A 26,685-nucleotide genomic window follows, 5' to 3' on the forward strand; every position below is an offset into this window, starting at 1 on the left:
CGCATCGATGTATCTGGGATTGATTAAGTACATGTGGAGTCTAGTTAGCTACTGCCAGTTAGTGCACCAGCTTAATCCATGCTAATATGTGCTACTAGATGTATTTTTTAAATAATAAACATTGTCAGTACCTATGACAGGAGTATAAACTGTTGAAAGAGGTCAGACTTCATTCATTTAATCACAATTATCAAGGAGTAAAGTTAAATTAAATTCCCCCCCCCAAGATTAAGCTATTTTATCTTCTCTTTCAGAAACGTTTTGATGTATAGTTGCTTTATTAAGTAGGGATATTAAAGAACAGCAAAACATTGTTTCAAACAAACCTATATAACAAACAATTTAGCCAACAGAGTGAACTCCAGCCACTGATGAAGACCGTGAGATGTGGTTGAAAGCTCTGGAAGTATGTGGACCTTGAGTCGAGATTATTTGGTCCCTTTTAATTTGATGTCTCTGATTTACTGATAATCTTCAAAACGTTTGCTGTGAAGGAGTATGTAACCGAAAGCAGAGAAGGTGCTCAACACTTCCAAGTCAATCTTAGTTTGACCCACAGGAAGAAAAAGGTGAAACTTGTCTACGTGTAAGCATAAAATTCAATTTATATGGAGAATAACGTTTCCCATTAAAAAGTGAATACTGAATTTGAGTTGTAACTGAGCAGTTCTTTCAAAATCAAATCGATTTTCCGCATAACTAACACACAATTACATAGACGTTAAAAAAGGAAATTAGTTGAAATTGGACTTGGAAAACAAGGGTTATGTTATTTTATCAAATGTATTAAACCGTCTCTCACATGTTGCTCTTGAATTAGAACTGGGTAACACCTATTAATGATGTATTTACTTGCATGCAGCATAACAATCCAAAGCTTCATTTACGCAGCACTTTTCTAAAACAGAGTTTACAAAGTGCTTAAAAACGATGCTCCTGGTTCAATGTTAAATACTTGCAATGCAGTCACTTCCACCCCTTTCCCTCCGGGCACCCTGCCTTGGAGTCCAAGACGTAACAACACGAGTGTGACTTTAGAAACAGGACAACTGTATTTTTAATCTCTACGCCGCAGCAATATTACATGTCCCTGTAGCACTTTGGCAGCCCTTGGGGGCTGGCCTGAGGTGCGTGCTGCCAGCTGCCTGGCGGAGGGACCCCATCGGCCTACTATTGAAGAGTTTCTGCATTGCTGTCATTCCTGCTGGGGGCAGCTGATAGCAGCACTGAAAGGTAAGACAGTGGCTCTCTGTGCTTCCTGTGGACTAGCCTGCCGCCTTTACAGTAGCATCTGTTGGCTGGATGTAGTGTCGGTGCCGACAGTGCCTTTGTGTTTGACGCTTTTGGATTGTGTGCCGTGTCACTGAAGCCCCGGGCACTTCGCTACACATATGACAAGGTAAGAGACAAACTGAGAAAAGGCTTGTTTACTCCAATGCATGTCTGACTCTCTTGATCAAAGTGTTGCATAACACATTCGCCTTAGCCTCTCTTATAATAACTGGAATATTTGAACCATCACACATGCGAAAGCTTTTTGTTGTTGTTGATGTGATGTAATGGCTTTCTAAAACTAGTGACTCAAGTGACACTCTCACCGTGTCATCATTCCCTCTTTTTTTGCAGATGGCAGGAGGAATCTTTAACAACTTGGATAACCTGTTTAATGTGGATTGCACCACTGTCCACCCGCTGGTGTGTCACCTGTGCCACGAGCAGTACCAGTCCCCGTGTCTGTTGGACTGCTACCACATCTTCTGTGCCCGCTGCCTGCGAGGCCGGACCAATGACAGCCGTCTCAGCTGCCCCCTCTGTGGGTAAGAGATAGCACTGTGAGGTTGATTAAGATCACGGCTGTGCATGTAGAATCGCTCTTGAAAGCAATGGGAAACCTCAAGATGTGTTTGAAGATATGGTACTTTTGGCCACACTTGGCCACAATATGTTCACAATAAGGGTGAAGAAATCTCTCAAAAATCTGCAGGTTTGAATCAAGTTAAATATAGTTTATCTCAACGTTTATCAGTGTGTTTTGGTGTCTGTGTCTACGCTTGGATATCACAACTATGGTACTAAGCCATGAACCCCAAAACATTCCTTCCAGTCCAGTGGACCGGTTTGGTTGGTGCAGGAGATTTAAGGAGAATCCCGTTGGTTTCAGAGAGCGTCGAGTCTCTCCGTTTCGGTCTGAGGGTGCTGCTCGGTGACCCACTGCTGGCCTGGTCTGGGTAGAGCAGGCCTGCATGGCCGGAGCAGCTGCGGGGTCATCCCGGTCTCTTATGTAGTCTTTGGACCCGACGCCCCCCGGAGAGCAAGTTCCTCTATGACCAGTCACACAGCAAACAAAGCATACTGGTATTTGGCGCCGGTGCCAGCAGCTTAGGGCAATCAAAAGCAGTCACATGATATCAATCCATTTCATCCCCTATTAAGGAATGACTCGTGGTTACCAGTCACCTTCAGGTCAGCAGTGTTAACTTGCCCTTCATCAAAGCACACATGGATGTTTAGAAAAAGGCCCTCTGCTGCAACGTGATTTATTTGATCTTTGTCTTTTCTCCTGCGTCAGACACAACTTGACCCAGATTCTTGGTTTCCCTCTTGTGTGCGGATGCAGAGAATCAAACGGTGACAGGTTTCTATATCACTGCATTATTCTCAACCGCTCGCGGCCCTTAGATCCAGTTCCACTGGTTGATGATTCATGTTTTTGCCCCATTTGTTTGCAGTGTGGGCACAATATTTGACGTGCACAATGAGAAAACATATAATCAACGAGCAATCAGACACCCACAGTAATCAGTGCACACACGGCACCGCCGTGCACTGCTTCCAAAGCACAAAAACTCAATATGAAAAACTAATGTTTGTCACACTGAGAAGTGCTTTGAAAATCAAAATCATTCCTGACGAGCCACCTCCGATTCTGCTCAGTCACAAGATCTTACAACTCCTCTTAAAACAGTGCGTCTGTTGAGGCTTCATGTTTGAAACTCTTTATCGCCCACACGTCGGCGCCATACTATGAGCTAACGGTCGTGAATCAAACAGAATTATTAAAATCACCTCGACAAACTGTGGCTGAACCGGAGGCGGCTGCCACATTTAACTGCCTTCAAGCTATTTGATATGAACCTGTGTTGAGGTAGATAATGTGAACCAGTCGGCTGTACAAGTCAGAGTAAAACCAACATCCTTTATTCATAGCGTGAGGAACCGAGACAAAAAAACCAGAGGCAATCATTGGCTCTCTATGGAAATAACCCTGTGGGCACAGAGCCGGCGTGCTCTGCTGGCTGGGCTCAGGCTACAGGGGCCCGCTGCCCGCCAGCTACTATTTCCATCAGCTGCTCACTCAAGAAGCATGTAATCTAGGAATTCTCTACTCGGCTATTAGTAGGACACAATAGATCCCTGTTGCTATGAAAACGAGATAAAACACAGAGGAACATTAGCGTTACAGCAGCTGAATCAGAACGAGGCAAGCGGCATTATGGGTAAATCAAACGCTGTAGATGTCATCACTGCAACAGAAACCGACCACTGCATCTGCCAGTGTACTCATCTTCTGGTTGACATTAAACGTGCATGATTTTTATTTTTACGGTTTGGGTTAACAAGAATAAACGCAACTTAAATCAGGACGAGTTAAGATTTAGTTCAGTCAATAATTAGCTGATTAATCAATCAAGATAGAATGAGTCGGCTATTTGTCAGAGTAAGGCTGTTTTCCAAACAAAAAACCCTAAAAGGTTTTCTGCATTTCTACATGTTGGTTAACAGAATCTCTGGGATTTGAATTGATGAATAAAAGGATTTTAAAGAGAACACCTGGGCTCTGCTAAATTATAACGGAAGCTTTTCTCACAATGAAATGATCAATTGATTAACCAATTAAGTAAATAATCATGGTTGCAAGCAGCACTCATAAGATTCTACGAAGATGATCCTTATGTTAAATGTGTGAAAAGCTTCCAGACCTTAATCTAAATCCTTTGTAATGTAAATGATGGATATTCTGCAGATTAATGAAGCAGATAAATTAGAAGCGTTCCACCTTTCAACATCTGCCAATTCAAAGAGCAGAGATAATCAATTTAGACAACACTTTATTTAGATGTCATGCTCACAGGTGTATAAAAATAGGAATTTGTCACACAATGTGTTCGGAGAAAAAAAAAACACCTTTTAAATGAGATAACAGGGCGCCATCTTCTGGAATGTCACAAGAAATGCACCAAACAATGAGATAAAGGACACATCTTTAATAACAGCAACATCTATGCCTTTTACAAATGACTCGTGTTCATTTTCACTGTACATTGAGACAACTTAGAATTCTTTTTACTGATTAATTTACTGATGGAAACCACCAGTCGCCCAGCGTTCAACTTAAAATGTATGTAAATGGGAGAAAATATGGAGCGATGTGACTACACTGGGTGTTTGACTCGACATTAACGAATCATTAGCTCATTTAGTCCTTTCAGGCGGCGCCGTCAGCTCATTTATCCTCCTGATATCCCTCAGTCTTCATGTCGTTCAGGCCCAGGTCTTCGTTCTGCTCAAACGTGCGGGTGTACTTCTCAGTAGTGATCTCGGGATCTGGATCCGGGGCGTACACGTTCTGCATGTAGCTGTTCCCCGTCGGGTCATCCAGGACGATGTGGACATCCATCTCTCCGGCCATGACCTTGTCGAGCTTATCCCCGAACGCGTTCAGCTTCTCCACCCGATCCGTCATGCCACTGTCGCCGCAGATGAAGGGGTTTTTGGACACGACCAGGTCCTTGATGTCCATCAGCAGCCCCTCCAGGGTGGTGAACTTCCCGCTCACGGCCCCCATCCCCAGCTCAAACTCCAGCTCCGGGATGGCGATGTTGCACGTCTCCGACTTGAGCACGTCCCGGGTCATGTCGGAGATGTCGGTGATGTGCAGGGTGATCTTGGTGCCCATCTGCTCCGTGGCCCCGCCGGACTTCACCTCGTTGGTCCGGTGGCCACAGCTGTCGCAGTTGGTGGCCATGATGATGACCTCCTTGAAGTGGGGGATCTGGATGAGCTTCATGTTGGTGGAGGCCGGCGCGTTGCACTCGGGGCAGTTGGTGTTGAAGGCCAGGACCTCGTCTCTCATAGCATCGATGTCGTTGCCAGCCGGCTCCTCGTCCTCAAAGTCATCATCCGCCCGTAGCCCCAGCTGCATGTCGTGCTGGGCCGTCCTCTTGAAGTGGGACACAGTAAGAGCCTCATCTTTTTGAGGGGCCATGGGATTTTCCACAAAACTGTTGCCAGACGGATCCTCGATCACCAGCGTGAATTCGTCTTCGACCTCTTTTAACTCCCGGAGCTTCCGGATGAACCTGTCGATCTTCTCAGCCACCTCTGGGTCAGTCTCCCTCCGGATAGGCTGCTCCTGCTCCAGCCCCGCAGCGGCTCTGTCCAAGAGGCCCTCGATGGTAGAAAGGGCGCCTTTCTGGGTGAAGGGAGGGATCTCAAAATCCAGCTCGGGGATCCTGGTGGTCGCACTGTCTGCTTTCACAACCTCCCGGTTCAGGTCCTGTTTCGTTCTGACTTTGAGCGTGTAACAAACGCCCTGATCTTGTATCCGGCCCGCAGACTGGATCTCGGTGTTCGACCAGCTGCAGTTGTCGCAGCTGAAGGAGCTGACGATGATTTCTTTGAAGAATGGGATTTTGGTCAAAAGTAAACGTGTCGTACCGTTCAGGTGGCAGTTCATACACATACTCTCCATCTCAGTGGGCAGCCAGTCTTCGTCGTCGGCGCTGATATCCTTGAAGAGGTTCTCCCCTCGCACGTTTTCCTCCGAAATAACAGACATTTTCCAACGTCGACTATGTCTCCCTCGGCGGACGAACTGTGATTCCGGCGCTTCCTCGTCTCCTTCAGTGTGTCTCTTCTGGAGTGTTTCTCTGGAACTTTCTAGATGACAGAGCGTCGAGCCTCAAAACACGCGATGATTGCGGTGCGCACCGTGTTCAACTTCCGCATCCTCTTCTTCTATGGTGGAGGCGTCCTTAAGTTAACTGATGCCCCCTCCGGCGCTACGCAGTACTGCAGAAGACTATTCAGGAGTTTCCTCTGCACATAGGGCGATCAAACAGGTGTTAAAACTATATTTAGGACGATGTGTTCATATCTTGCACTGCACTGAGGCAGAACTGTAACTTAACTTTCGTTTTGTGCTTCATTCAGTTATTTTTGTAATTATTTTATGTACAGATTTGAATTGTGAATTAAATTTTTTCCTTGACTTTTTAAAAAAACAGCATATATTTTTTCATATCTGGAACAATTTCAGCTGTGAGGTCTGATAGATTTGTGAAAGTGATGCTGTATTTTGTTATACATGTAATGGCATGTGGGTTTTATTTAAATTCATTTGAAAATCTACTGGAATGGATGTTTTAGTTGTTGTACAGGTGCTGCACTCTGTTTTGATTTTGACTCTCTTGACACGGAGGATGAAATATAATCTGTCGATAAATAAAACAGTGAAAATTTAAAGCTCCCACATAGCCTATAAGTATCATAATGTAAGGCGAGCACAGAGAGACTTTCTCTGTTTCACTTGTGTTGATTATTCCTGGCATACACTAGAATAACACTCGTACTTGCCAGTATAACTTGACCGGTGATAAATGTCATGCTTTTCTCAGGCTGTGTAAATGTCTGTCTTTGCTGCCACAGCTACCCATCCATATTAAAAGGGAACAGCTCCCTCCCTCCAGAAGACCGTCTGCTCAAGTTCCTGGTTGACAACAATGCGGACACTGAGGAGACGGTGCAGTGTGCCAACTGTGACCAGGAAAGTAGCAAAAAGGTAAGAATTGAACAACAGACCCACATCAATATTCACAGTTATTACGGTGTCACCTGCACCCATGTGACATAACACAGACAGATACTAAACACACAGGCAGTAGAAATACATTCTTTGCTGTTCAAAAGTTTTGAATCGCCTGTCACAGAAGTTTGATTTGTTCCAGTCAGATGTCATGCTCTTAGGTTGTAGAAAGTCCTCTTTACAAATAGATTGTATTTTATACATGGACAACAAAACGCTGTGCAACGGTTCAACCAGACTGAATTAAAAGGGCAGAAAGCGACAAAGATCCCTCTGATCAACAGTCAAATAAGAATATAAGAAATCACGTCATTGGTAAAAAACAATAACTGGAAGCTTAGCATCAAAATGTGTGCACATTTAAACAAGAACAACTTCCTGTTTCAGTGTCAAGTGCACAATAATGCAGCCGATAACAAGCTGGAATTAACAGGCAACGTGCTGCTTTAGCAGAGCTCTTCTTCAAACGTCACAATAGAGTCTGTGGTCTCAGGTGAGCACTATCAGAACTCAGCTGAACATAATATGGACTGACTAATCACAGTGTAAACCTCTTCTTACTTACTTACTGAATGTAAGTTTGAATCGTTTTATTCTTCTTCCTTTGGGGCCAAAACTATTTCAAATGTAAATAATACATTTGGTGTCTGAATTATTCAGTTACAATCTGTGTTAAAATAGCCATTATTGAAGGAAAGAAGTAAAACATAAATAAACAGCTGACTCTAAACTTTTGAACGGCAGTGTATGTTATATAAAACAAGTATTTTCCAGGAGGTGTTGGTGAGTCACAGTCGTAAGACATCAGTAGCACACACATAGCAGATTCATGTCTGAGGATAGAAAAGAGAAACAAAAAAGTAAACCGGGATGAATACAGCGTTTCATGGACAGAACGTTCCCATATTACTGCAGTTTGTATTTGATTCTTACTCTTTTTTTAACTTAAAGGGGACCTACGCTCATTAAAAAAATTCATACAAAAAATAAATGTTATTTGAGAGGGTTTGAAAAGTATGAGTAAACATGAACAACGCTCCCAAATCCAACAACTAGAGGGCTAAAAATGAATTTGTTCATACCATCAAGTATTAAGTCTGAAACTGATCCGTAGACATTTGAGATGCAATTGTTGATTGAACTTGGAACGTGGAAATAACATATTGGAATTTTTCATTTAGGGGGTGGCTTTTGTACGTATAGACATCAAAGGACACTCACTTTCGCAATTCGACTTTGTATTTGAATGTGTTTTTGTTGAAATGAGACAACCCTGATCAACATTGGTGCCGTTTTTTCATTCATCTCAATGTTCAAATCCTGATTCAATATTTTGATTCAACATCTGTGTTGTACACATAGTAGCTTTAAGACAGGCGTGTTTTTCAGCAACATTTCCTTGTGTAGCTTTAAACAAGATAAAATGACGGTAGCATCTCTCCATGTTCAATTTCATTTTTCTTCTTCTTCTTGTTTTCTCCATTCAGGATGCAGGGGGGATGTACTACTGTAATACTTGCAGCCAGCCACTTTGCAGCGCCTGCAGGGAGCTGACTCACAAGGCCAGAATGTTTTCCCACCATGAGATTGTGTCCCTGGCCAAACGCTCCAGAGCCAAACACAGGAAGTGCTGTGAGTGCCGCCTGTAATTTACTCCAGAGGAATAACGGGCCAAAAAGGCTTCATACACTAACATCGGAGCGCGTCGCCTCTTCTGTGCCCTGTTTAAATTACTAACGTTGTGTAAAAGGCGAGGTGTTAGCGCTTATAGTGGCAGACCTTTTGCCAACTTGTGTTTGTATTCTGAAAGCTCTTTTATTTTTATTTCCCAAACCTGCTCATTGGAAAAACAGAATAGTTTAACTCTTGCACTCTGGGCGGAGGTTCAAAGGCGTGTTTGTCTCCACAGCGCTCCACGAGGAGCCCTACATCCTGTTCTCAACAGAGAAGACGTCTATGCTTTGCATCAAGTGCTTCAGAGACATGCAAGTGTGAGTCAAATCTATGAAGTTCTTCTCTTCTTTTATCCTCTCTTTTCTGTATTCATTTATTGAATCAGGAATGGGGGCTGAGCTCACATTTTCAAAGCTTAACAACCACATATCCCTGTTTTAGACATTCTATTGTGAAGGGTTTGAACATATCACTGGAAGAATCACCCTCATTAGTTTATTCCAAATCCACCCAGCCCTCACCTATCTTCACCAGAACTGGAACACCAGCCAGAGCTGGATCCAAACTCCCGACAGAGGAGCAACAGTGAAACAAAGCAAGAAAAAGATGAGAGGGGAAAAGTAAAGAGAGGAAGATAGAGGCTTAGTCTGGTCGATAAGAGACCCTCATGAAGTAACACAATTCAAATAGTCATTTACATGTTCTGGGAGCTTTTCTGTTCCATAAAAAGGTTGATTTTTGTTTTTTTGGGGTATCAGGATCAGGTATCATTGGTATGAACGCTGGCCTGCAGAGATTTATCCAAGATAAAATGTATCACTCAAAGAGGTACCTCCCACTCCACTCCATCAAACGTCCAAAGAAACGACCAGTTCTGCAGTTTCTAAAGGATGTTTGGAATCGAGCATATGAACAGTGTGGCCCATGAAACCAGTTTGCTCCTCTCATATTAAACTTGGGAGGAAATTGTCAAGACACCCAGCTAGAAGTTTTGCCAAAATCTTGGCATCGACGTTCGACAAAGACACGGGTCTGTAGGAGGATATGGGGTCCTGAACACTGTTATGTTTGCGTTGGGCCAACCGCTATCCAGAGATTTGTTGAACACACTGAAAGAAGCAATTGGGTCATTTTATTTCAAATTATTTGGGGGAAATTCTACCAAAAATCCATCTGGCCCTGGAGCTTTGGTATTTTGCATAGCTTTGATTGATGGTATTACTTCCTCCAAGCTTAGTGGGGAGTCCAGAGCCTCGGTTTGAAGTGGGGGCCTCAAGATTTTGAAGAAATGAGGTCACCGCGGTGATGTCTTTCTCTTCTCTTCTCCACATTGAATTATGTGTTGTTTGTTTACCACAGGGAGAGTCGGACTCACTGCATTGACATTGAAACGGCTTACATGCAGGGGTGTGAGATGCTGGACCAAGCTGTGCTGGTGAGAGAATCGTGTCTGTTCGTCTACACTTCTGGCATCATGAATAATTCAAGCACACGGCGGCGGTGATGGTATTGTGAGATGTGGTGCAGGTGCACTTGAGGAGCTCATTACAATGCAATTTGAATATATAAACATATAACTGAGTCGTATTTTCTTGCAATATTTTGAGCATTCCTGAATTAACCTGGGTCGAATACAATTATATATTTGGTATACTGCTCATGTTAAATAAAAATAAAAAAGTAATTTATATGATGAATATAGTATAGAGTTCCACTTTGCGTGCTCTTTCTCAAAATTGGCAGTGTTAAAAAAAAAGAAAAGCGTCTCCATTGTAATGAGCTAAAATGAGTGTATTTGTACAGCAGAATCGCCTTGACAATGCTGCCATGTTTCAGCTTGAAGTTTGTAACACGGGCTCTGATCACAAATGTGTGGCAGTTCAGTAGCTCACAGGGCTTCTCATTGACAGCGAACCTCCTCCTCCTCCTGCAGGTGGTGAAGGAGCTGCAGACTTCGGCAAGGGAGGCCATCGTTCTGCTGAGAGCAATGATCGGAGAAGTGTGTCTGAATGTGGAGGAAGAAGAGAGTGCGATCTGTACTCTGTTCAACAGCTTGCAGGTAATATAATGATCCTGGTGTGATAGAGTTCATCGACTGTTGTTTATTCTCCCGAATCACTCACTGTAAAGAAGAACGCCTGCACGCTGACTTGAAACCCATTTGTGCCCAAAGACTGTATTTAATATGATGCATTTATTATGATGGTTTAAAGTCTTTGGTTACTGACATTAGATCACAAGAGAATCACACTTGACTCAATAGTCAAACTCATCAAATACATTAAATATTTGGAATTTGGATTTTTTCTTTTTTACATGTGTGCATATCTTCAATATGAATAATATATATTCAATATAATACAGACATTTTCTCATCTCACTATATTTGGTCTTTGGGCACATGGGACTACTCTGTTGTCTTCAGATGTAATGGAGTAGTTTGCAAAAACAGTAGTCCCTTGTGCCCAAAAAACTAGATGTATTATGATCAGAAAAACACGTTTTTTTGCTAATTTCTAAAAAAGAAAAAACTGAAAAATCACATTGACAAGTATTTAAACCCCGTTTAAATCTATCTCAGGTGTGAGCAAAAACCAAGCCATGAACTCAAAGCATCAAAACGTCAGCGGGCAGCGTTGCTCTCGTCATAGATGATGTACATGCACTTCACCACGCTCCTCGTCTTCATGTTTCCCCCTAAAACATCTTATCTTTCCGAAACACAGACTATAATTTAATTCAGAAGTTAAATCTAAAGGTAAGATTCAAACAGTGTTTGAGTTTCTCATCTGAGACTGTTAACGCGGCTCGGCCACTGGAGGTCTCTGTTAACCTATTTGTGAGAAAAGAGTTTTCTCTTTCTTTGCGTTCTGAGCGATCAAACAGAGCAGACGCCACACTGTGGATTTTACACCTATTCCCCTCCCCCCTTCCCCACACTTGACCATTCATTAGGTATTAGCGAGCTCAAGGCCATTTCCACAGCAGTGTAAGGAGTAAAAGCCTCTGTTTTCTCTGTTCTTGTCTGACAGGAAAAGCTAGCGGAGAGGAAGAAGGTTCTGCTGAAAGCAGCCCAGAGGTAATATTGAAATATAAGATTTACAGGTCTCATGTAAAAAAAAGAAGCTTTTGTTGCCTCGCAGCCTAGTGTCACAATATTTACCTCATTGAATGCTATTATCCGGCTGTCAGCGGGTCACTTGGTCGTTTCTCCGTTGTATCACGCTGCATTGTACAGCGATGAATATCGGCCCCCTGTTTGCTCTGGAATAATCTCACCAAACATATTTTCTTTTTATGACACCAAATAAAAAGCACCTCAGGGGGATTACAGATTTTAAAGCCAATGGTTGCATATTGTGCCTTGATCCACTCAATGAAAATATAGCCAACCAAAAAGAATTGGTGTACAAATACACAATATCTACATGACAGGCTTTCTCAAGTTATGAAGCACACCCACACAAACACACATCATTGTACCGTATTGTCACATGATCAAATCGAGACTTGACATTGGACGACATCCACATCATTATTCCATATCTGTATGTGACAAAAATACAAAATAAGAAATGCTTTTAATTTAAAAATATATTTGATTGTTTGTGTAGAATAAGCATTTTGTGATTGTGACAAAAGAACCTTGAAGGAGATGGGTTTGCCTTTGAGGACATTTATAGCAAATGGCATTGTTCCTTGAACATAGTTAGGGTTGGTAATCTTTACAAACTGGTGAATTAGAGCTACAGTTTTTCAAAATGTCCAACCCAAAAACCCAGCTCAGTGTTGCCAACTCTTATCCAACAAAAGTAGCTCGCAGCAGTAGCTCCAAAAGTTGCTGAATCTAGCGAGAAAGTTGCCAAGTCGACAACTCTGGCAGCTCCCTCCAAAAGCCACTCCCCTAAAATGATCATTGTGAAGGTAAAGAACGGACATGGCTTTGTTTACTCACCGCTATCATAGCACCTTGTGGAAGCCTGATGCTGCACCCTCACTACTCTGATCTCCGTCCAGACGGCGTTTCAGCATCGTTTTCCAGACGATCTCCGTCCAAACTAAAACGCCTGAAAACGAATATCACGTGACCATTCACGTACACTCGGCACGCGGGTGAGTGCCGATGTAAACAGGAAGTAGATTGGTTGCTTCGTTTAAAAAAAATCGTGAAAGGTCGTGTTTGATACTTAAGAGCTTCTGTAAAATCTTCCTCTATGAACACAAACAGACACATTTCGTGGAAAGTTTTCGAAGTTTTATTTGTCAGACTTAACGTTAGTTACAGCGCTGCGGGTCTTGTTCCATATCTCTCTCTCTCACATATCAAATTTACTTTAAAATCAACACTTACGCAGAAAGGTTTGCTAGATTATGGGTCCATAGATGTGGTCAACACACGCCTCTCACTCGTTTCCTCGGTTTCATTGTCTGTTCTCACTTGTAGCTCTGCTGGTGGCTGAACAATGTGTCCTACTCGAGAGCAATTACTGCTTTTGTTCCTTCACATTTTATCTGCAGACTTCACAATATTTGTGCAGAGCAAAATAAGCATCGATAAGAAAAGTAAAGTCCTCCGTTTTGTGTCCATCACCCTCCCTAAAGCCGCTAACCGTGACTTCAGACGGCCGCTCCGTAGGGCTGATGACGCCGCTCACTAATCGCTCCAATAACAGCTGCTTCCTCCGAAATAATGCAGACTTTAACTGAAGAACAGCTGCTCGTAAAGACAACAAGGTCAGCAACGCCTGTAATCAGTTGTCCATGTTGAATTAACCTGGTAGTCGATCGGTAATCAATGTTGTTGTTTGTGAGCTTCCGGGAAACGGTCACGTGATAGGGCCGTGACGAATCAGGGAAGGAAACGTCATAACTGCTAAGAACCAATCAAGTAGGGAACACGGGTGTCTACGCCATCGTTTCAACCGTCCACACGAATATGCAACTCCGGCATTTTCAAACTCATCCGTCCTCGGGAGCGTTTTCAGACTCCTCCGTTTTCGGTGCTCGAAAACGCCGGCGTAGTGATGACGCTCAGTGTAAACGTAGCAAAACATATGCGTTTTCAAATTGAAACGGACTATTGCTGTCAGGGTGCAATAAGAATTTCAACAAAAATATCAAAAATAGTTTTGAAAGAGATTTCTAACCCTGACTTTGATGTGAGGATGCATATTTTCAAGGTGGCAATCTGAATCACTCGCTGGGGCCTGTTCTCTGGAGTGACACTAGTGACAACACACACACACACACACACACACACACACACACACACTCAACTGTAAAGTGATATAAATTGAGAAATGACTTTGCAAAAACAGGACAATGACGCCCTCCCGTCATTAGGATAATGTATGTGTATACATGTATATTGACCTTAAGTATGTGGTCAATAAAGCAGAACCAGACATCAAATGTGTGTTTCAACTCTTTTTCTTCACTCTGCGAATCTGCAAACACCCATTTTCCAAATTCCAGATGAAAAAAAATCCTAAATGATTTCCGAGCACTTTTTCCTTTCCAGCGCGTGCTCCATCTGTACGTACGTGTGATTGAATGAGAACAATTGTGTCCATATGAGTGAGTGTCTCGAGTTGCAGTCTGTGGGGATCTCAAATGAGATTTTTTTTGTGTCCTCCATCTCTCTCTCTCCCTCTCTCTCCATTGCCTGGAAGCCGTCCAGCGTCTGGGCTCCCGGAAGAGTGTTCAAGGCTATTTATGTCAGGCGTGCTGTTGTGCGTCCGGCCTTGTGTCTGCGTGCATGTGTGTAGACAGAGAAGACAGATAGATTAGCTTCGGGAAGTATGTTGTTTGTGGTTGCCCCTCCTGAGCTGAATCCTCTTGAGTGTTACGGCAGGCACTAATGTGGAGGTGTAGCGTTACATGTGTGTGTGTGTGTGTGTGTGTTTGCAGTCAACACGAGGAGAAGGAGAAAGCACTGAAGGAGCAGCTCTCGCACCTTACTGCGCTCCTACCAACCCTCCAGGTAGATGTGTGTGATATAAAGTGTGAAATGGGAAAACCCAGTCAGTTTTCAGTGGACTAGATCAGAAAACATGTGACAACAAGCCGTTGTGCCGTTGTGCCGTAGAGCCGGCTACTCTTCCTACGTCACGTGCAGGCTCATTAGAATATACCGCGCCCCGTCTGGGTGTGTCCGCCCACGGATGGAGAACCATCTTTGCAAAGGTGCGCCATATTTTTCTGGCAAGCCAATCAGAGCCGACTGGGCTTATTTTCAGGAGGGAGGGCTGAAAGAGACAGAAGGTGAATACAGGTTCATTCAGACAGACAGTATGAGAAAAGAACGTGTTTTTTGAACATTAAAGCATGTAAACAACCCCAAAATCCAAGTATGAACATACAAATTAGCATTATACAGTTTAAAAAATATATTTTTATGAAAAATCTTTGTCTGAAAAGTAGCTCCGGCTGCCAGTAGTGGAGTAGAAGTATAATGTTGCATAAAATGGAGATACCTTCGGCGTAAACCTTCAGTTCCATACTTTTATGAACGGGCTGTGAAAATGATGATTCTGCTCAAATTGACTGTTAGTTTTGGGATCAGTTAAATCCCATTTCATCTCAGTTTCAGTCTGTTGGTGTCTCATATTTCATGTTTGAAGCCTAAAATTGAGTCTCTGATGTTTTCAGGTGCACCTCGTCACCTGTTCGGCCTTCCTCAGCTCAGCCAACAAGTTTGAGTTTTTGGACATGGGCTACGTGAGTGCTGCCACGTAAACGATGAGCTGTGTTTCATTGTCGTTGCTTTTCATGAGAATTGAATCAAACATATATAGAGAGAGTTGCAGTGCTGCGTTACAAGTCATATGTGGTTCAGAGAGAGTAGTGGGGAGGGGAACATGAATACGTAAACCTTTTCTTTCTGTGAATATAAACAATGAACAGATAAAGTAGAGATTATCACATGATCTGTGATTCTGAAAGCGTGTCTACATACACCACAAAGTTCATTCTCCCAGAGTTGTCTTGTCTGGACAGAATTGGTCTTTTAAAGGAGGCTGTCCATAATGCCTCCTCGGGATGAAACACATCACTCATGTTCTTGCTCACACAGCAACTCATGGAGCGGCTGAAGAGGATTGTAAAGCTCCCTCACCGGCTGAGACCAGCGCAGAGCAGCAAAGTGAGTATCGGAGACGCCTTCCTGCAGGGCTGGAAGAGGTTACACCCAGAATGCAATCCACTGCAGCGCTCCGATTAGTTGTTTCTCTTGTTCCCAATGCAGTCTCACCTCTTTCTCCTCCTGAGGCCCGGAACCAATTTTCCATTATAAGGAAGTTCATTGCCTTCCAATGGGAGCTCATTCATTCATGTATTTATGAGGGAAAAGACACATTAGTCGTGACGATGCAAATGTTTCAGATTTAGACAAAACGCTCATTTTAATCTGCAGACAAAACAACCACAAAGCACATATAGGAGGGTAGAGGAGCAAGCCGTGTCAAACCTATTGGAGAACATACACATACGAGCACATTTTACAGTAACAAACAAGACTTAATAACATCTACTCTGACTACACAACTGTAGTCGTTCAAGCAGCTTATCAAGTACAAATAGAAGGAAAGCAGAAATCCAGCCAACGCTCATAGAAAATGATAATAGTAAGGAGACCTTCAATAAAGATTCTTAAAAAAAAAGAAGAAATTCTGACACTAATGGTTGCCATTGACAACCATTTTGAGAAATTTGCAACCAATTCATGGCCCAACCTCTTTTTAACGTAATAAATATGTGCACTGCAAAAATACATCTATTCTCTTTTTGTATTTGTTTCAGTAGTTGTATTTAAATATTGTGGTTAAAGTCGGAACCAGCACCAGACTGCGCTTCACGTGCACTGGAGCGTTTACTGGCGTGCACACAGGCATCCGTGGTGACGAACCATTGCAATCATGTTTTCAGTTTTGGTGACCAGAAGCTGATGTCAGCTTGGCAGTGACTTTTAAAAGTGAGTGTGGAGCCCTGGTAGTGGACCTCGAGTAAGAAGTGTTGTTTTCTGTGGTTAAGCAATCACTGCTGCAGTGTTTCCTCCACACACATCCCTGTTTCTTTTCAGAAATGTCAAAGATGTCATGTACTGAGAAGCTAAGTCAGTATTTATCAGTATTATCAGTAAATAAAGCTGAAACGGACACATGGCTGACACATTTTAGCAACGATTCATTCTGGTGGTATGTATGACATCCATCTTATCATTTTCATACTCATCAAAACATTCAGTGAGCGTGCAGTCAGAATAATAACTTGATCTTACAATACTTGACCTACATTGGAAACAAGTGCAGTTGTTTTGGCAGAAGGGACATGGCTGGTGATGGTGGAGTGTTTTTAACACACCCATGTTTTAATACTTTAGTATTCCATATTTGTAGGTGTGGTTTTTAATGGAAACAGATTCCTGCTTAACAGTTTATTGTGTGTGGTCGTGTGGTTATTTACTTTTGTTTCATTTAAATTTAATTTTGCTTAAATGATGATGATGAGAAAAAGAATAATGATGGCTATTGTAATTATTGTATTTCATTTGTTGCTCTTGTTGTCAGGTTGCTATTTGTGTTTATATGTTGTAGGATTGACTATGCAGGAGTGGGCCTTAATCTGGCCAATCCTGCCATCATGTAATGTTGTTATTTATTTATTCTTCCTGATTTCTGATTTATTTCGGACCAGCTTTTGTTTTCTGATTTCATAGAAAGAATACATAATATTATGGCAGAAATCCGTGCATTTGTACAAGACTAAGTGACGTTTCCTCTGTCTTCCATTAGATCAACACAGACTACAGAAGTGAGTTTGCTCGCTGTCTGGAGCCCTTACTGCTGCTCGCTCAGCGCTGCCCTCCTTCTGTTGTCGGATCTATAAGCGTTGCAGCAAGGTGAGAACACTTACCTCATGCCAACTACAAGAAAATAATCCCTCCCTCTAAGGTTTCATTTTACACTTTTCGCTGCCTGAATAACACTGCGGCATCTTTTGGATTCTTCCAAGAAAGCAAAAAGTCTGGGCAGAAAATTTCACACTTGCGAAGCATCCAAACGCGAAATCCCCCAAATGGTTTTGGAAGTACAGATGGTAGACAGCGATGAGTGAAGTGAGAGGAAAGGAGGCGCCATGCTGAGGCCCAGTATGGAAGTTATTCCATCTATCTGTAAGCTCTGTGCACGGATATGTTTACGTAACTCACCTTTGTTGCATGGGGGCTGGGAAAGAGGCAGGCGATCCTGTTTTAGAAAGCTCTGGTTTTGTTTGCGGCCGGGACACAGACACAGCAGAAAACATGATGGATGCTGCTGCGTTGCCAGAGTTCCTTCAATGAAGATGTTTGATTTTCTTTCACTTAAATGTCAAGCGTTACATTGAACTTAGTGGCGGAAAACCCAAAACAATGCTTTGACAATGCCATGAAGTCTTTTAACTTAGATTTGTTTGAGAATCACATCAGATCACCAGAAAGCAACCTTTATTTAAACACCCATCACTGCTACTGAGAACAAAGACTTTTGTCATTTTCCCGCTGCTTCATGTCCCTTCGTAGGCCTGCACACACTCCACTGACCGTTTTTATTTTTTCCACATCAGTGTCCCCCAACTGTTCGCAGGTCCTTAAGCCAACCCACCAATGCCAACATACTGACAACTCTCCTTTCCAACTTGCTTAGCGCCCTGCCAGGGCAAGATGCAAAGTGGGCCGGGATTGGTGGCCCGCCGGCTGGCACTATTTTTATCATAATTTCACAGAACTCTCCGGGATTCATCTGGAAGTTGGCATGCAGGAGCTGCCGGGCCACTTTGTTCCAGGCCGCTGATGTCACAGCTTTAGAGAGTCTTTAATTGGCGTCAGTGATGGGAGGTCAGAGGCTCGATGTGCAGAGGATGACATGTGTAGCGAGAGAGAGAGAGAGAGAGAGAGAGAGAGAGAGAGAGAGAGAGGGATACGTGGTTTAGACCGGTCCTCTGTCGCATCAACACTGGGCAAGAAGGAAGGAGTAAGAGCCTGCCAGACCCCAGGTACTTTTCTATGCATTTTATTCATTTAAAGTCCTTGCAGTTTATTCTCTTGTATAGGGTGTCCTGAGTTTGTGATATGTGTGCCTTCATTTGTAGTGTGATCCCCAAATAGATGTAGCTTTTGTCGCTGAGTGTCGTGAATATTGATTGTGATAGACGGTTGTGCTTTACAGACAGCGTAGGTTTAGAGGAGTCTCTGGCTTTCTGCTCTCTTTGGTGAACGTCTGCTGACACCATTGACACTGTGAGATAACAGTCGTGACACAAGGTGCTCGACTCCACCGTTTTTCAAGTCCACTACACACTTCAGTTGACAGACGGGGGAGGAATCGAGCTTTTCCTCACCGTATGGTCGTTGAGAATGACACCCACATGGCGGAGCGTTTTCCTCTGAATGTGACTGAATGTGTTGTTGTGTCTGATGCTTCAGTCGCTGTCTGAAAGCTCCTTCCTCTACTTGTGAGCCGCTAATGCAGGATGCAAACCGGGCAGGGATTTGGCGGACGGCCAGCTGGCTGGCCCTATTTGTATCGTAATTTCCCAGAACAGAAGTGAAGTTGTTCTTTCATGTAACTGATGCTTCAGTACTGGCAATGTCTTTAATTGGTTGTGTTGGAACACAGTCTGGATGCTCAGAGGACAGCATTTGTGCAGCAACGTGAGAGGATGTATTCACACCGGGGCTACTGTAGAACGGCTGCAGGGCAGTTATGCTGTGCGAAGTATGGTCCTACTGGAACTCAGAGCAATATATGTTTATCTAGTTGTTTGGATATGTGCTGCACATACGTACTTTCACACTCCTGGTGATGGTGAAGATGTGACAACAAGTGTGCTGCCGTGCTTCAGACACATGATATACTGTATATAATCTGTATTCATTCAGGTAGTCTCATTTAGATATTAAGAATTTTGAACCTGTTAAAGAAACAATCTCCGGCAGGTGTGTCTGCAACATCCACTGCTGTTTGGTATGATGGAATGATTACGGCCCACTCTTGGCTAACCCCACGTCTAGACACCAAAGGGTCTTAAGGCGTCGTAAAACACATTTCATTCAAACTCAAAAAGAAGCGGCGATGACTGCAGGCAATTTGCTTAAAGTTGTTGTATAAGACACGTCATGCAATCTTGCCAAAAACAATATTAAACTCACCAAGCTGCCTGAGTTCCGGAGAGGTACAGCAGTGTGTGCACTGCTAGTTTTCATTAGCCGGGGGACGGTTAAGAATAGTGCACGAGGAGTCAGCAGGCAATCAGTGGCGGTACAAAACAGCCAATAAAAGGCACTTTGAGAACGTGTGAGTCCACGCAACCTCGAGAGGTCTTTCAGCATGCAGCCCTAACTGGCCGCCCAAAATAATATGCAGTTTGCTGCAGCAGAATGCGGGATTAGCCGTGGACAGACACTAAGTTGCACATTCACTCACTCACGGACAAACACACACACAAACACGACCGATCGCATGATCCTCCTGGCGGAGAAACAAACAAACATAACTAGACAAAACAAAAGGACAAATACGTAACTAAAAAACAGAGCATAGGGCCTGTTACCCTTTTCAGAATTGATCGATTTTCTCCTGCAAAAGCATCGTGTCGTAACTTTAAAACATGGATACATTAAATAAAAAATGAAGTCAGCACACTACCAGGAGTGAGTGGCTGACATTTTTTAACAAAGTTGTATTTATGAAAAAAAGAAACATGTCAAGCAACCCACCAATAAGTTTTATTGAAAAGAAAAGTTTGCGCAAACATTTGACCTCCTTTGTCACTCTTTAACGGAGAGATGGAAACAACATCAAGGTGTGCTTTATTGTCTTGAGACAATAAAGTGAGTATCACATGTGTATCGGACAGTGGCTGAGGAAGTTATGCGAAACACAACAAAGTAGATGGTAAAAAGTATACAAAGTTGTATATAAAGTGAAAGTAGAGAGTAGGTTGTAATGATGGGCATTCTGAAGCAGCTGGTGTTTTGCATACAATATGCACACCATTCCCAACTGACTGCAATGATAGAAAGCTCTTGGAGCCAGCAACCAGGAAAACAAATACTAAGAATATTGCAATAAGAGTGTTTTGAATAGTGCAAGCTGTACATGTGCTATATTTATGTCATATTTATAGTCAGAGCAGAGCTGGTCAATGATAGAGTTCAAATGATTTACTATGAGGCTTTATTCCCGCTGTGGTCAAAGAGGCCGGGGTGAGATAGATGCCATGCTTCACACACAGAAAGAAGACATTCATGATGATTGTTCTTCACCTCAGGCACCAGTCCCCTCTCTCCATGTCTTGCCGCTCCCCGTCTCTCAGTGAGATGCCCCTGGGCTCGGTGTGCGGTCGAAGGCCCACTTGTCGCCGCAACATCTGCACCAATGTCCTCCTGGCTGAGGGGCGGGAAACACCCTTCACCGAGCACTGCCGCAACTATGAGAACACCTACAGGGTGAGTGCTGTGACCAGCAATTCTGACAAGTACCTGATGCTGAGAAAAACATTTGAACAGCACTTAAAGGGTAACTTTGGTATTTTTCAACCGCATTTGCCAATGTTCTTGTGTCTCAGTGACTCATTTTTTTTAAATTGGTCCATTAGTGAGGGAGAAAGCTGCAGCCGGCAGCCACTTAACAACCAACTGTCCTCTCTCCATCTCTTCTGGCAATAAGTCACATGACACAATGGCAAACAGGAAGCTTTATTCCATCATGTTGTCAGACAGTTACAGTCACAATCTGAGCCTGTCAGTGGCAAAAACAAGCACTTTTAGTGGACGCAGATTGAGGGTGAGGAGTTGCCCCGAGCAGCGTTCTCCCTCAATACTGGATCAATAAACAAAATGTCCTCATTCGTCACTTTGACGCAAAAACATGGTTGAAAAATACAGAAGTGACCTTTTAAAGGAGATTGTATATGCTCGCAGTGCTTTGGGCTAAATGCTAACATGCTTAGCAGGTATAGGCTGTATTGTTTACCACGTTCACAGTCTTGTTTTAGCGTGTTTCTAAAATTAGCTTATTAGCTAAACACAAAAAAAGGTGAAGTGCAGACGATACTGATGGGAATATTGTTAGTTGGGCAAGAATCAAAGTATTGGACACATTTAAAATGTACCAATATAATAGCACTTCATGAAAAGATCATTAGAGATCATTATTACAACTCTGTGGGGATCACATAGCGAGTGTATAAAGTAGTGAAATACACTTGGAAACCAAAATTGCGAAGAACACGTTGTTGTTTTCCCCCCGTTGCTACGGGTTGATCATCGAAGAGCCAACTCTCTGATTCAGAGATATTTTTCATCAATAAAGATTCAATAACTGTGTTTCCATTCACATACGAGTCTGCGCGTTTTGGATGATCAAATGAGAAAAACTTTGACTTTGCCAAATAAATTCTTCCGGTTCGCAAACCTCTACTTTTTCTACTCTGTGTATCGGTGGATTATTTTAATGAATTGACAAGAAGTGCTTTACTAATTTTATGTCCATAGTTAGTTAAATAAAAGTGAGATAAATCTCCTTTATTTGGATCCACATCGGTTCAAACTGCTGCAGCAACTTCTCTTCCTGGACGAGGAGCCGTCTCTGATCCTCAGAGTAACACAAAGGAAAGGCTGCAGCATGAATTCCTCGGGGAACTCAACCTGTCTAGTGGACGACACGCTTTTCACGCTCAGATGCACCTCACCTGGCATCCGTACACTTTAAAGACATGAAGCACCATCTCGAGTGTCGCGTTCCAATGTACCGTATACTTGTGTGTTCATAGACTCTCCAGACGGAGATTCAGAATCTGAAGGACCAGGTCCAGGAGCTGCACCGAGATCTGACCAAGCACCACTCCATCATCAACACGGATAAAATGGGGGAGATCATGGACAGATCGCTGCACATCGACAGCCAGATAGGTTCCCAGCACTCCACCGTGGAGACTATGAGAGTCCTGTTTGAAGAGGTGCGTCAAGTGAAGCCTCGATGATGACCTTTAGTTTGTACTTTCCTCTGGCAGGCAAAAAAAAAAAGTTCCTACATTTGTCCTCAGTCAGTAGCTCCAGCTGCATTCTAACAAGCTAGTTCCGCCCGATGTTATCAATGCAGACTGCTAGTAGTGCAAACAGAGGGGAGAGAACAGAAGCAAATGTCAAGGTACCCCAAGAGTAGACTGTGAGAATCATCTTACCACATTCTCCTCACAGATCTGGGATGAGACTTTTCAGAGGGTCACCAATGAGCAGGAGATCTATGAAGGTCTGTCTTCTGAGTTTCAAATGTATCACTCGAACGTTTTATCTCTGTCTTGTCGTTTTTTAATTTCATTTTTCTTCGTTTACTGGTTCCAGCCCAGCTTCACGACCTGATGCAGCTGAAGCAGGAGAACTCTTACCTGACCACGATCACCAGACAGATCAGCCCCTACATCCTGTCCATCGCCAAAGTCAAAGAGAGACTTGAGCCCAGGTGTTGTATTCAGAGGATAGATTACCATATAGCCTATATATATATATAGTACACTATGTTGGTTACCTGCCGGCAGTCATTGGGAGGAAATAAAAGCCACCAGAGCAGCTTTGATTTGAAGTACACATCACACAAAACAACATCAAAAAATGTTGCACGTCTTGTAAACTAAATTGTATTTCGTAGCGTCACCAAACAAAGTCAATGTCTCTTTTAACGCTGTGCTGTTTTCCTCTTTCAAAAAAGACATTCAACTAAAAGTTTAAACATTAAAGGATGAGGTTTAGTGAATTAATTCATTGTCAACAAATCCCAAGAAAAGACCAAAACCAACAGTGGATTATTTATTCTGGCACATTATTCCTTTTGTGACATCATTGTGTCCAAGGTCTATTAAAAGCACATTAGTGAGGCCCATGGTTGCACCGGGTGACATGTTCCTTCATTACCAGGAACACACACACACACACACTGTAGCTTATCTTAACTTAAATCCACATGCACCGTTCTGCTGCAGTAAATACTCACTGGAGCTACAAATTTGTTTTAATCTGCGGCTGAGAATAGTCCACAACAACTGCAGGCGTTTACCTCTGGTTGCATCATGCTCGCTAAAAACTACAGCGACCAGCTGTTTTTGGGAAATTCTCGAGCCCTATTATCAAACAATACTATACATTTGTTGAGCTGTGTTTAAGGATTTCCATCTTCAAGAGGAGCAAATTGACTTGGGGCTTGAGTGCCACGGAGCGGGGAAGTTGGAACGTATAACTAGACAGACTTTCAGCCGTGTTCTTTAACAGCACCGGCAGCTAAAGGAAATGGTCATATTTCAAAATGTACTTTTCAGGTTTCGGGAACCTAAAGAGCACCATGACGACCGCACAGACACAATGCTGAAAATCTATGAAGACGGCACGGTGGCTAAAGACAGCCAAGACAGGTACTGTAGTCTGTCTGTTTGTAAAGCCTCATGATAAAAGTTCTCTCTACGACTCTCAGAGCTTTAATTCATCAGCAAACAGCTATTCTCTGTAAAGATGTAATGCAGAAGTGTCTACCTGAGCACAGAATGAGGTCGCTTTCCCTTTGAGTGTTATTATCCGAGCTCCTCCTTGCTTTGTAAGAAGGTAACACACCTATGTAAGTACTGCAATGTTTATATATTTACACCCAGTATTACAAACTGGATGCCTGTGGCACCATTGCACACAGTTTGGAATGCTTAAAGCTCGTGTATTAACACAAAGACTCCAGACTTCTAAACTCTAAAACAATTCAATGGATTTCACTCAAACCCACCAGGACTGGAATCTTAAGGACTGTCACTTTAAGGACCACTCTGGTACAATGTCTCCAGTCTCAACAGATTGCAGTCTTGAGTTGTGACGGATTTTATTTGCAGAACTGAGGGAGGGGAAACAAGTAAGAAGTTTGTGTCGTGATTGATGTTCTTTAGTGACAGGTCGTGTTTCACCACTCCATCATATACCTTACAAATCCACGCGGGCTCAATGATCTGACAAGAATGATGTGAAGATACTCCTCAGAATATGGGATAATGAATCCCCTAGGCCAGCGGTTCCCAAACGTTTTAGGCCGCGCACCCCCTTCTACATCCCGACTGGGTTCGCGCACCCCCCCCCCCCCCCCCCTTAATAAAAAAAAATAAAAAAGAAGCAACTGAGCCTTTTAAGCCTTCATAGCCGCATAAGAATCGGACCAATGAGAGAACAGTTTGCTCGCGCGTGGCATTTGTTTACAAGATTTAGTCCGCTGTTAAATGTTGCAGGCGAACAAAGGAGCAACTGCAACAAAGCAAACGAACTGAAGGTGTGAAAACGCCCTGAAACACTGCAACAAAGTTTCAATAACTTTCAGTGACACAAGGCGTCACTTTTAAAGAGCAATACGGATGCGAGCACACACGCACAGGCTCAGAGGCAGATTATCACATTTAATTTACAATTCATGACCGACTAATGAAGCCAGGATGTCTTCGGACAAAGCATCGATGCGGCGCGACACAGTGTTGTTGGACACCGGGATCATGTCCAACTTTTTTGCTTCTTTCTCCCCAATCATACATTCCACCATCTCTCTGGCAGCTGGCAAGCTCACGTCTTCGGTGATTGTGTGCGGTAGCCCCTTTCTCGCTATTCTGTAACCAGATATGAAGCCCGTAGTGCGTCATTTATAGACCAACACATGAATGAGACTGCAGTTGTTTTTGGCTGTTTTGTAATTTCGATATAAACAATGTAAGGGGCTTTTGACTTGCACTGGCATGCTTGGTGTTCAGGTGGCGACGTAAATAAGAGCTTCAGACTGTTAGCCAGAACCTCACTGCACACCACGCACTGTGGCTTTGGGGAATCTGCGTTGCCAATCCAAGTGAAGCCCAGACACAGATACTTTTCATCATATTTCCTCTTTTTTCCCAGTCTGCGCCGTCTCATCTTCCTCTGACTCTGGCTCGATTTCTTCTCCCCCCAACGCACCTCTCCGTTCCCCTCGCCTCCGATTCCTCTCTCTCTCTCTGTCCCTCTCCTCTTTTACGACTGATAGCTTCAGATGTCCCACCTGACAGTTTTTAAATTAAAATTACATTTTTTTTTAATATTTAATATTATTACACCATCAGACCGCCATTACACTTTTCCTCTCGCGCACCCCCTAGAGGCAGCTCGCGCACCCCTGACCCACTTTGGGAATCCCTGCTCTAGGCCTTGGTTTAGTAGTATCAGCCAACCAACGTTTTCAAAATATAATTATAACGTTTATTAGCTGTGTGTTCATGTGTCGGATTCCGGAGTGAAGCACCTCGTTTATGTCTTCCTGACAGTGACAACCAGACCGGTGTGGCAGACCCAGACAGACACAAGAGCAACCGCCCGCTGATCCTGGAGTCGGGGGACGGCTCTGTCAAGACCGGTCGTCCGGTCAGGCCGAGGGTTCCCCCGGAGACGTCCAGCCACAATGAGACGTCTTCATAAACACCATGTCATCTGGTGTCTGTGCCCCCCCCCCCCCTCTCAGTGCAGCGCTGGGCCTTTATTCAACCAGAACAAGGCCAGGACGCCGTGTGACTTCCTCTGCTATGCGGAGGCTCTGCGTAACAATTCCTCAGCAGTTTCTCAGCTCCAAGGTGAAACCTTGGCCAGACACCAGCGTGGAGGTGAAAGACTGTAAGAGCCGGACGTGGACAAAGATAACAAATAATTACTTTGGTGTTATTTACTGTATAAGAGCCGTGGATTTGTAGCAGCTTCAATGAGAAAACAGAGTGAATATCCTGCCTTTTGTTGCTCTGTGCGTGCCGAGAGTGTGAATTATCGCTCTGTCCTTTTTTTCTTTCACTGTGTGTGGAATTGCTTTTTTGCAGAATCTATTCTTTGCATAAAACATTTTTTGGGAGGGGGGAGGGGGAGGAGGGGTCGAGGGGTTGAGGCTGATGATGGATGGCTGCCCAGGTCCGATTCCCCACAAGATTGTTGAACCGGTGTGACGGCACAGATGGAACACAGCAAATGCAATGACGTGTGTGTCATTCTGGGTGTCGGTGTCGGTCACATGTTGACGTGTGTGTCCTCCAAAGTGAGGCAGTCATTTCCAGGACGGTGTCTGCAGTGGGGTTTCTCTTTT

The 26,685-nt window shown here is 43.5% G+C and overlaps 2 protein-coding genes across 2 annotated transcripts; one reads left to right on the forward strand and one right to left on the reverse strand.

Annotated features, from left to right (window-relative positions):
- Positions 1-560: 560 nt before the first annotated feature.
- Positions 561-26,232, forward strand: rnf207a (ring finger protein 207a; the record flags this gene model as incomplete). The annotated part of the gene is made up of 19 exons (XM_079296655.1): positions 561-569; positions 1,627-1,817; positions 6,709-6,841; positions 8,353-8,497; positions 8,775-8,856; positions 9,899-9,974; positions 10,473-10,598; positions 11,572-11,618; positions 14,450-14,522; positions 15,191-15,259; positions 15,615-15,683; positions 17,332-17,438; positions 20,813-21,026; positions 22,352-22,537; positions 22,779-22,830; positions 22,923-23,040; positions 23,891-23,983; positions 25,886-25,982; positions 26,080-26,232. The coding sequence occupies exons 2-19, from the start codon at positions 1,627-1,629 to the stop codon at positions 26,230-26,232; spliced, it is 2,031 nt and encodes a 676-aa protein (XP_079152781.1). The 5' UTR covers positions 561-569.
- Positions 4,252-5,992, reverse strand: zpr1 (ZPR1 zinc finger). The gene has a single exon (XM_079297003.1). The coding sequence runs from the start codon at positions 5,837-5,839 to the stop codon at positions 4,505-4,507; it is 1,335 nt and encodes a 444-aa protein (XP_079153129.1). The 5' UTR covers positions 5,840-5,992; the 3' UTR covers positions 4,252-4,504.
- Positions 26,233-26,685: the final 453 nt, after the last annotated feature.

The sequence above is a fragment of the Melanostigma gelatinosum genome (genome assembly GCF_949748355.1).
Source record: "Melanostigma gelatinosum genome assembly, chromosome: 3".
Lineage (NCBI taxonomy): Eukaryota > Metazoa > Chordata > Actinopteri > Perciformes > Zoarcidae > Melanostigma > Melanostigma gelatinosum.